Source organism: Mesoplodon mirus (assembly GCF_964341445.2).
Source record: "Mesoplodon mirus genome assembly, chromosome: 4".
NCBI lineage: Eukaryota > Metazoa > Chordata > Mammalia > Artiodactyla > Ziphiidae > Mesoplodon > Mesoplodon mirus.
In genome coordinates this window covers 104075866-104087870 of record NC_138979.1, presented here as the reverse complement: position 1 = coordinate 104087870, position 12005 = coordinate 104075866, and the positions used below count along the sequence as shown (strand labels likewise).

Genomic DNA, 12005 nt, shown 5'->3' with positions numbered 1-12005 from the left:
CCAAGCTTGGTTCCTGGGTCCTCACTGGACAATGTGAGCCGGGTGGGGCTCTGCCGCCCACTCGTTGCCCGGACACGCCTTTTGGCGCCTTCGTGTTGGTGAGGGATGGTGAAGAACTTGCGTCTGGTGGAGGGGAAGTCTGCCTTTCTATTGGTCAACACCAGGAGACCCCGCCTTTGAGGTATTTTTAACCAATGGAAGTGCTGCTTTCTCAATTTAAACTCTGTAACATTGAGTTTGGTCAACGCTTAGAGCGGCGCCAGTTTTGAAAGGCGCTTTTGGGAGTGGAGCACCGATCCTCTGCGTGGTCGCCTGGATTGCAGTTCGCCATGACCGTCCCCTCCCTGGAGGAGCTGGACTCCTTCAAGTACAGTGACCTGCAGAACTTGGCCAAGAGTCTGGGCCTCCGGGCTAACCTGAGGGTACGGGGCAAGTGGCGGGTGGGGTAGGACGAGCGGCCTCTACGAGACGGGGTGGGAGGGGACCGAGCGGGAATTCCAAAGGCTGAGGCTGCTGTCCCGGCCCGGGGGCGGTAGATTTGGTTCACAGAAGGGTCCCACTAACTCTGCAAAACCGAGAGGGAGCCATAGTTTTCACCTTATGTTGAGGCTGACTTTCCTGGGGACTCACAAAGACACCGACTCCAAAAGGGTTTGTTTGGTTTCGTTTTATTGGGAGTACTCTGTTATACTTACCAGGGCATCAGTTAGGAAACGGAGGCCCAGAGAGCTAAAGGAATGCTGCATCTAAATGCCGATTAATTGTTAGGCTGTCGCGGAAATAATTGCCTTGGCTTTTGGAAAACTCCAAACAGCTAACATTTCTGTAAACGGTAACAGCGCCCCAAATCTGCTACTTAAATGGGGGACCTGGAAGAAAGGATGACTTTTAGGGGACCTCCCCCGTGGATAAGTTTTTACAACTCAGCCCTGATTTAGTCGGATCGTTCCTCTATTGATCACTACTGTGGTAGTGTTCTTATTCGAAACCGGTGAGGTCTTTGAGACTTCAAAACGTTTGGGGGGAAATGTGAGGGTTCAATTCGGGACTGGGGTTCTCTATATTTTATTTTCCCACATAATATTAACGTATACCCTGGAGTTTTGTTCTGCAAGCTGTGATATTTACACGGAGTGAATACCTAAATCAGTCCTCACCAATGTTTTTAAGTGGTTTAAACAAAATAATCAGGGCCCATGCACCTGTTGGTGCTGAATGATAAAGGGCTCTCTTTGGAGATATTTCTGAGCTATAGTATTTAATGGCTCCTCAATACTTCATAAACAAAATCTTAATTCCTTGGTTTAAATCTCTTAAATTTTTTTTGCAATCTGGCTGGAATCTTTTATCTAAGGCAGCATCCAGACTGTACTGGTGCCTGAACACTTGGCACCTTTGTCCATCTTTCTGCCTTTGCTAATTTTAATCCTTTGACCTCAAATCCCCTTCTCTCTCCCTCTTCTTTATCTGCATGAATAATTTCCAATTACTCGTCACAGTCCAACTGAAATGTCATCACGGACCTGGCACCTCGTCCCCTCCTCTTCATTCCCTTGGCCACAGGTCCACCACCCCAGTAATCCTAGGAACCCTCTGCGCCTTTAAGGCAGTATAATTCCAAGTACTTTTTCTGAGCACTTGCAGGCTTCCACCTGGCACTGTGGTTATTTGTGTAGATACGTTCTCTACTAAACGTTAAGTTCCTTGAACAGGGATCTCATCCGTCCACCCTGGAAGTCTTTACAGCGCTAAGTGCAGTACATTTTATTTGGGAGGCGTTGGATACTTATTCAGAACTACTATTTACAACTGCTTCTTGGCAGCGCTGGAACAATGCACCAGAGGGTAGCTCCTTTGTTACTATGGAGGTTTCCTACTTGAGTTCGGCGCTCTAACATTAAGGCCCCGCAACCTTTTGAATATCTGAAGAGCTGTTGCAACTTCGATCTTCTTCTGAAAATCCCACCTGTCATTGTCTCTTGAAGAACCTGATCTGGGGTAGCCATTTAATCACCTGTTTTCATATAAGTGGTGTAGTACAGTATTTTGTGTCACTACAGACCTCATTGCTTGCCTAGCATACAACATCTGGTGCATAGTAGGTGTCAACAAATATCTGTTAGAGGTGCTCTTTCCCAGACAAATTTGACTATACGAGGCATTCTAATAACCAACTACAAAAAGACAACTTTGAGATGATGGGAGAAAATTAAACTTGGACTAGGTATTAAATTATATTAAGGTATTGTTAATTTTGTTGCATATGATGGTGGTATTGTGGTTATGCTTTTTTTTTTTTTTTAAAGTCCTTACCTCTTAGCCAGATATTTACAGGTAAAATGTTATGATGCCTGGGATCTGCTATAAAATACTCCAGGAAAAAGAGGGGGAACTAGATGAAGTAAGAACAGCACAATGTTGATAACTGTTGAAATTGGGTGATAGATACATGGGGGTTCATTGTACACATTTGAAATCTTCCATAATTAAAATGTTTTAAGTTACAGTTGGTACAGCTTCAGAGCTCGTTAAATCAATTGCCTTTTTAAAATTCTAAGTGCATAGCAAAAAAATTGAATAAATTGCTCTAAGAAATTATCAAGATTTGATTATTTAAAAAACTTAATAAGATTTAAGTAAATTTCACTAGTATGATAACATTCAAAATAAATTTAGAAGAGAAAATATTAACTTTCTTTTGAGACACTACTCTTTTTTAAAAAAAAATTTATTAAAGTATAGTTGATTTACAATGTTGAGTTAATTTCTGCTGTATAGCAAAGTGACTCAGTTATACATATATATATATTCTTTTTCATATTCTTTTCCATTATAGTTTATCATAGGATACTGAACATAGTTCCCTGTGCTATACAGTAGGACCTTGTTGTTTATCCATTCTATATATAATAGTGAGACACTACTCTTAATAGTAAGGCAAAATGAAGGAGTCAGTTACTAAGATTTATTTTATGGCCAGGGTCCTTTTCTCACTCTTGCAAGCTTCAATTATAAAACTACCACTGTTTCCACCTTCTTGCAGCTCCCTTCCCTCACCTGGCAAAACTCTACACCTGATTAAACAAGCTATGTGCTTAATCCTTGCCTGTACTAACCAGCTGACCCTGGCTGGAGAAAATTCCCTAACTTTGTTGACTGAACTTAATTTAAATGTGACCATAAATTTAATTTATGATTTATTTGATTCTCCTACACTTCCTTGGTAGTCATTAATTTTCCCATTATTGAGGACAGTTATTTCATATCTTCTCACCTTAGATTGGCGCCCTTCCATCACTTGATGACTTTGCCTCATAGGTCATGGAAACATAGATGCAATTAAGCTGAGAATTACCTCACCTTTCCATTACCAGACCCACCTGTCTCCGTATCCTTTGCCTTCAACCTGTTATATGTTATGGTAAAAGGCTGTGCCTGAGGGCAGCCTTGCTGTTTGTGCTGGAGATCCCATTCCCCCCTCTGGGGCTACACTCCTGCAGTTATTCCTCCGCTGCATCAGTTTCTCTCACTCTGCTGGCTCATTTCCATAATGCGCCCAATCAGATCGTAATGTCATCCATCTTTTAAAAAAGAAACAAAACCCCTCTTCTGGCCCACGTCTTTTATCTACTGCCCAATTTCTCTGTTCTTTTCTACAGAAATTGATGTTTTTGAGGCCACCATGCCCTGCACCTTGCAAAGCTTGTGGTGCATCTCTATCTATCTTCACCTGCCCATCAGGAGCATTTGGCGTGATTGAACCCTCCCTTCTGCTCAGACCACTTCCTTTCCTAGACTTCTTTGATATTTGGTTTTCTCCTGCCTTGCTAGCACTTCTTTCCAGTCTCCTTTGCTAGTTCTTCCTCTGCTAAATCTCTAAATGTGGCGTATCCCAGGGTTCTCTCTTGGGCCTTCTTTTCTCTAATTGTGCTTCTCCCTTGGTGATCTTATTCATTCTCAGAACTTTAGATTCACCTGGAACTAATGACGCCCAAATACATACCTTCAGTAAGACCTCTCATCTGCTGACTTGTGCATTTAAGTGCATCGTAAACAGCATGATCAGGTCAAAACAATGAAGATCTATCCCCCGTGTTGGTAAATGATTGATTCCTCCCTTCACTGCCCACACCCATCCATCCATCCTGGTGAGCTCTTCCTCCCAAGTATCAATACACCTGAAATCTGGCCTGTGTGCCGTCTCCAGTGCTGTAAACCTGAGCCATGACACCCTCCTTTCTTGACCACTGCTTCAGGCTGTCTGCTGGTCTCCCTGACTCTACTCTTGCCTTAAAATAGTATTCTCTTGGTAGTTGGGTGATAGTTGAAACTTAGAATATGTCATTTTTCTGCTCAGTTCTCGTCAAATGATTTTCCTCACACCTAAAATAAAATCCAAACTTCTCCAAATGTAATGTGAGAATCTTGGGTTGATCCTGATTTGGAGGGAAAAAAAATTTTTTTAAGCTAAAACTGGAGACAATTGAGTAAATTTGATTTTAGGCTATGTATCAGAGGATATTAGAAAATTATTACTTTTCCGAGGTAATACATTAGAGGTTATGTAGGAAAATATCCCCTTATTTTTAGGAGATGTGGCTGATGTATTTAGTGGTAAAGTATCATGATGTCTGGAACTTATTTTCAACCAGCTTGGCAAGAAATACATATGAATGAGAAAGAAAGCAAACATGAGACAATGTTAAGGGTTGCTGAATCTACGTGAGGAGTATCAGAGTGTTTACTAGACTATTGACTTTTCTATAGACTGGACATTTTTATAATTTTAGTTAGAAGGAAGAAATCTACACTGCGTGCTGTGGCCTGTAACCCTCTTCTTGACCCAGGTCACCTCTTTGGTCTCCCTGCCCTCCACTCGCCCCAGTGTTCACTGTGCTCCCCACACTGGCTTCTCTCTGTCCTTCAAATTCACCAGCCCATCTCTGGGCTTCGTGTTCCCTCTGCTGGGAATGCTCTTCTCCTGCATCTTCACCTACTTCCCCTCCCTCATTCACATCTCAGCTCAAAAGTCACCAACTCTGAGAGGCCTTTCCTGACCATCCTAACGCAGGTTGTCCTCCCCCGCCTCTACCCTGAGCCTCCGGTTTTGTTTTTGCTTCCTAGCACCTAATGTCATACCATTTATTTTTGCTTACTTGGTTAATAGGGTGTTTCCCCACTAGCCTACCTCTAGAGGTTCCTGGAGGGCAGAGACCTTGTCTGTTTTGCTCACCATTGTCTCTCCAGTGCCTGGAACAGCGTCCAGCACAATAAATGCTTGTTGAGGTAGTGCGTGAAAATGTGCTGATGCTAACATCGGCACCTCCAGCTCAGCTCCCCCGAACGTCACCCCCATCATTCCTCCTGCTGTATGCCCTCACCTGGCTCTGCCACAGGCCCTTCATTTCGTCACTGTTGCATGTTTGAGGTTTTCATGGCATTTTAAGATGTTCTAGAAATCTGTACAACATAGAGCCTATGATTAATAATACTTTAAAATTTGCTAAGAGGTTAGATCTTATGTTAAAGGCTCTTACCGCCAAAAAAAATCCAAAGGGTGCAGTAGGAAACTTGGAGGTGATACATTTAAGGCAGTGATGATGGGTTCACAAGTGTATATTGATCTCCCAACATATCAATTTATATGTATTAAATATCGACAGCTGTTTGTATGTCAGTCATACCTCTGTAAAGTGATTGAGGGAGAAAAAAAGTCAGAAGAACCAAGAATGCCTAAATTCTGCCCTGCAATCACTCACTTCCCAGAGAAGACCCGAAGAGAGGTTCAAGAAACAACAGCAAGTAGAAAATAGGTCTCTCCTTTATTACTGCTAGCCAGTGTGGTGCCTGATATCTTGATGTACAGTTCTTACCACAGTTCTGGTAAAACTCACAGCCTGAGCACAGCATCTCCTGTGCCCTGAAGCCCAAACCAAATCGGGATCTCTGCCATTCTCACCTGAACACATGGCTGATGGTAAATGGTAGGAGCAGAGAAGAGACGAGCCTGGTGGCTGGGCCCCCCTTGAGAAGAAACTCTCTGGCTCTCAACTGCATGGCTGGTGGAAGAGGAGGGAATGAGAACCCAGCCATGTGCTTGAGCTTTTAAAGCACAGGAAAACATAACCCGTCTGATTAGTATTCTTCTTTCAGGAAAGAACGGGAAGGGAAGTTCTCCTGTGGTGGAAGGAGGAACTAGGAGTTCTCTTCCCCCGGGGACCTGTAGCCATCCTCCTAAGGCGGCGCCTTTGGCCTTCCCCATCTTAGGACCCCCCACGCCTCCACACATGCTTCACCAGCTGCCCAAGCCAGAAACCTAGGCGTGATAAATTTCCCTGTCCCTCAACCCTCACATTCACACTGATTCTACTTCCTAGGAAAGTTTTTAATTCATCCGTGTGGCCTCAGTCCCATTCTAGCTCAGGCTGAAGTCGTCTCTGGCTTCCTACGACAGCCTCCTGGCCCTTGCCCTGTCTTCCATCTTGCCCTCACCAAATGCATTCTGCACATTATACAGCCAGAGTAATCATCCCGAGTAATGCAAAACTGATCACCCACTGCCCTGCTGCAAACTCTGCAGATTGCCTTTGCCCCGAGGGTAAAGTTCATACTCTTTAGAGGCTTAGTAGGCCTGGCAGGATCAGGCCCACTTTCCCAACATTCTCTCTCACCATCCCCTCCAACAGCTCCCTGGCTTCAGCCCACACTGAATTTTAGTTCTTCAAACTCCACACATTCTTACATTCCTATGCTATTTCTTTACCCTTTTCCCTATGTCCCACTCTCTCCTATTTGTCCTTCAGCCTCAGCAGCTAGTGACTTCACATCTTTGTCTTAGGACTGGCGTGTCCACTTACCTACTGAAGTCTACCCTAGCAGTCCAGGCTTTGGTGGCCCAGCCCACCTGTGTTCTCACACGACACCTGAGCTTCCTCATATGGGCATTTACCCCACTGCGCTGTAATTGCCACTTTCCTCTCTGGCTTCTGCCGTGAAATCTGTGCGGACAGGGACCCCTTCTGTCTTGGTTACCCTACTCCCAGCCTGCCCTGGATGACATTTGATGAGTAGAAGAACAGGAGAAAATGTTCAATGGATCTTTTGTGCTTATTTGATCTACTGATAAGGTCTTTAAACTTTTCTGCAGGCAGACAAGTTATTAAAAGCCTTAAAGGCCCACCTTAAAAATGAAGCAAGAAAAGAAAATGAGAATCAGGTAAGTAACATTTTCATCACCTATTAAATAGCAAAACAATCAGTTAATGAATGATAAACACAGTTGGTGATGACTTAAGACATGCTATTTGTTACCAAAGAGATTGTCATTGGTAATTGTAAATCCTTTCATAATTCTTATAAATGACAAAGCTGCCTCTGTAATCTATTGAATAAGATGTTCTCACACAAAGGCAAAGATTAATTACTAGTTGCCACATGTATGCCAAATGGTGTGAATAGGGAGGGAACTGGATTTGAGGTCAGAAAAACCCAGTTAAGTAGCAGCTCTATCTTTTTTGTATGTGTGACCTTGGAAAACTCAAATCATTTATTAGTTTCCTGGTCTTTGAAATGGAAATAACATCTTTTCTGCTGAATTGAGGGTTGTGAGAATCACATGAAGTAGGGACTGTGGAAGTGACTTGTGGGATACTAAACCACTGCTGATGGGAGGGAGCAGTTGTCATGGCTGCTTCAGACCCACTCCAAAGAGTTCTGACAAGGCTCAACACCTAAATGATCAATGAATGCTTCATTCTTAACTTGAAAAATAGGAAAATGTTGAAAGGCCTTAAGGAACTGGGCTTTGGAGGGCATCCATTATATATCTTGAAATGAAGGTAAATATAAACATGAACTGAGCATCTGAATTCCTTCTCTCTGTCTTTATAGATTCCGTAATTCTCTGTATTCCAGGTTATAAACATTTAAAAACATTCAGTGTTCAAAATTCTTTTTGATTCCAGGTTTAATTAATATAAAGTAGACAACAAAATTGATTTTGGATTCCTTTAAGTTTCTATATCAACTAAATCAATATAGATATTTTAATTAATTAAAAAATTTTCATGGTTAAGGATACATGATTGTAGTGCCATCTGAAATAGGGATTTTACTTTGGGTGGTAATTGATGGGCTAAATTTAAAATGATCTATCATGTTTCAAATTCAGCATCTCAAGAGCCATTCCATTTTGAAAAACTTTCACAAGAGCAGGATGATAATCAAAATTTGGTCAGCTGTAGAATTCCTAAGTGGTGAATCTGTCAATAGTGAGCTTAGGTTGGTGGAAAGAACTGACATAGACAAAGAGTTTATTTATCTAAAGCTGCAGGAGTCAGCACAGTCCAAATACATGGCAAAGAGATCAGTAATATTACCAAGGACAGACAGATGGGTAAGCTTCCAGACCTCCAAATCGTCACCTAGGGAAGTGCACAGGTGTGGGTCACATCTAAGTGAGCATGACCTTCTGGATGCCTTGTCCTCCCTCTGTAGATTAGCCTTAACTATATGAGTTGGACAGCTCTGTATGTAGGTTAGTCTGACTGTGTGCTGGGGACTCTCAGAACCAGCTGTGCCACTTCAGTCTTGGGCTTATACAAGTCTTTACAGGTACATCATGGTGCGTTCAGGAATGAACATATCCTACCTGATCACTGCTGGCCTCCCAGACTAACATACCCTGGTTAAGGTGTGTGGGGTTAAAACAAGACATCTCTGGGAGTCGTGTTAATAGGTTTCTAAACCAGTTATAGGACCTCTTCTGTACTGTGTTAATGGGGGTAAGGGAGCAATAAGTACTTTTAAAGTGTGTCTATACAATATGTGTAACCTGAGGGTTACACTTCTGTAGTGAGAACGGCTTCTTTTTCCTCTCTTCTTCTTCATGACTATCCAGGGAGTTGGAAAGTAGGATTCAGATAGCGTCTTTCTACTCTCACGTAAATATCCCTGCTCCTTTGAGTTCAGGCTCACCAATGCTCATCTCTCATCTGTTGACTTCCTTGTTGCTTTCCAGTGTTCACTGTCTCATTGCCTGGCTCATCATCTCCTGTCCTGACCTTACTTTGGGTGAATTCAAAGGTCCACCTGGATGTCCCTTACTACCCTTGCCTCCCTGTTCCTTAAGTCCTGTGACTTTCTTTTCCACTCTTCATTAGCCATCCCCTTCTTTGGGTATACCTTGGATCTTAGATCACTTAGAACTACTATTCTTCTGTAATGTTTCACCTCCGTCTAAAAACCTTCCATTTTCTAAGCCTCCTTATTCTTTTATAACCAAAACATTTATTTTATATTGTGGTTCTCAACCCAGGATGTGTGGGAGAATCATTTGTGGGGCTTTTTAAAAACACTGATATTTAGGCCTCACCAAATCCCAGGCAACTAAATTAACTCTCAGAGGGTGGGGTCCAGTCACCATACTGAAATGGACTGAAAAGTCAGGATGCAAAGCCCTCTTACCCACTACTTCCACGTGCAGAGTACCAGGTGTCTACTACCGTCTAAAATGCTGGAAGGTTTCTCTGTAAGGAAGAAGATGACCCTAAAGGAAACATGATACAGAAAACAAATGAAAGCTTTGAAAAATGTCTTACAATAACCTATTGAATTACCAACTCCTGGAATCAAGCTACACAGACGATTCAATTAAGGTTACATAACAAGCTATAAATGTTAACAACTTAAAGAATAGACGACAGAAGTTGAGATAAGGACAGGAGGTGAAGAAAAGTATAAGGATGCTAATATATGCAGTTTACAGGATATGTGTCTGTAGTCATGGAACAAGAAATAAAGGTTTAAATATATTTAAAGCTGCAAAGGTAATAGAGTGAGTAAGTGGTATAAGTCTATTAGGAAGAAGATGGGGAGATGAGAGTGGTACAAATGAAGTAAATCTTAGTACATGAGGCACTGAAAATAGTTATTGAAAATAAAAATGAATATCCCATCAGCAAATCATTAGTGATATGTAAGTAACCTCTTAACATCAAACCCTAGAAATACGAAGGGTAGGGCAGAGAATGACTTACTTTTCATTATACTCTCTTTAGTATTTTATTATTTTAACTATATGTATGTATTAGTTTATTTCAAAAAATTAGAATTTACGTTTAACAAGCTACAAAAACACCAAGAACAAATCAAGCCTCTCCTTTATCGTCTCTAGGTAGGATAACATGCTTAATGCCTTCCTAACACTCGATGAGGATATAATTCACCTATTTCTCCCTAGTGCTTTTATAGTTTCATATTTTACATTTAAATCTTTAATCCATCCAGATTTCATTTTGGTGTGAGAAAATGATCAAGTTGCATTGCCCACCCCCTCACCAAAAACATAGTCAATGTTTTCTCCACATCATGTGTTGAATAATGAATCCAACCATCCCCCACTAATGTGAGGTGCAACCATTGTCATACGATGATTTCTTCTAGAAGCAGTTCTGTTCAAGACATTCTGGTACCTGTGCCATGCTGTTTTGATGACAAAGCTCTTTACTTCTAGTTTATGATAGTGCACATGCCCTTCTTCCCTTACTCCCTTATGTTGACCTTTAACAAGTTACTTTGGGCTCTCTAAGCCTCAGTTTCCCTACCTGTGAACTGCAGATAATGATTTTTTTTTTTTTTTTTTTTTTTTTTTTTTTTTTTTTTGCGGTACGCGGGCCTCTCACTGTTGTGGCCTCTCCCGTTGCGGAGCACAGGCTCCGGACGCGCAGGCTCAGCGGCCATGGCTCACGGGCCCAGCCGCTCCGCGGCATGTGGGATCTTCCCGGACAGGGGCACGAACCCGTGTCCCCTGCATCGGCAGGCGGACTCTCAACCACTGCACCACCAGGGAAGCCTGCAGATAATGTTAATACTTGTCTCATAGGCTTTGAGGAATAAGTGAGATAATCCATGTGAATACTTAGCCCAGTGCAGTTATGATATTAGCTGTAATTGTTATTAGTTATAGCATACTGCCTAGATATAGTGTATATTCAGTAAATTAACATACTTTTAATAATTTGTGGGAATTCCCTGGCACTTTCACTGCCATAGGCCTGGGTTCAATACCTGTTCAGGGAACTAAGATCCCACAAACCATGTGGTGTGGCCCCCCCCAAAAAAATAATTGGCTTATTTACGCACACTAAGATGCCTTTGAATGCTTTGCAAGCCTAGTTTTTTAGCTTGGGTTGTTAAGTGTGATTGTTTCTTTCTGAATACTCTATCATTCTTGTCCTTGCCTATAATTTAGTGCTGGAGGGTTTTAAAATTATCTCTTGCATATGTAATACATATTTTTTATTCAGTTTAAATTCTGATTCTTCCTGAGCATTGTAACTCTATACATTGGACATGGCAGATTAATGTCTCTCTTTTTCAGGATGAAATTCAAACTTCTGCATCTTCTTGTGATGAGATTGAGGTACAGCTCAGCAGCCAGGAGCAAGCTGAGAGGGAGCCAGTTGGCCATGTCACCAAAACAAGGAGAAGGCGCAGGACTGTCTACAGGAGCCCTGACTCCCAGGTGAATAGAAATGTGCAAACTAAAAATAAGCTACCACCTGTGCCCAAACTGGTATATTATTAGGGAACCTTCTCTTAATTCCCTTATGATATCGGGTGGTGGCAAACACTGTTATGAGCTCCATGAAAGCGCAAACCTGAGTCTGGCCTCATCACACCCTGGGCACTGGCACTCGGGAAGCACTTAGTAAGTATTAAGCACAAATTAAATGTTTGTTGAATAATATGAACATTCATTGAGTGTTTACTTAAGTGAGGTGTAGTAAGTAAGAAGGAAAGAGATACCAACATCAAATATGATTTTTTATTTTTCCTCCTTCCTATCTTGTCCCAGGCCTGGCGATCAACTGAGCTTAGTCTTTGTACAGTGTGGTCACGTGATTCCGGGGGCTTCTCCCACTTGCTCTGAGAGGACTCTGATTTTATTATCCTTTCATTCAAATGTAACTTTTACAAGATGGTCCTAATTTTTATTTTCTAGC

The 12005-nt window shown here is 42.0% G+C and overlaps 1 protein-coding gene across 1 annotated transcript in view; it reads left to right on the top strand.

Annotated features, from left to right (window-relative positions):
- Positions 1–234: 234 nt before the first annotated feature.
- Positions 235–12005, top strand: part of NUSAP1 (nucleolar and spindle associated protein 1) — a 33030-nt gene continuing 21259 nt past the window's right edge. Inside the window, exons 1-3 of the mRNA XM_082617763.1 lie at positions 235–422; positions 7148–7216; positions 11381–11524. Coding sequence (XP_082473889.1) covers positions 330–422; positions 7148–7216; positions 11381–11524 — 306 coding nt within the window. The 5' untranslated portion in view covers positions 235–329. The remainder of the gene's footprint in view (positions 423–7147; positions 7217–11380; positions 11525–12005) is intronic.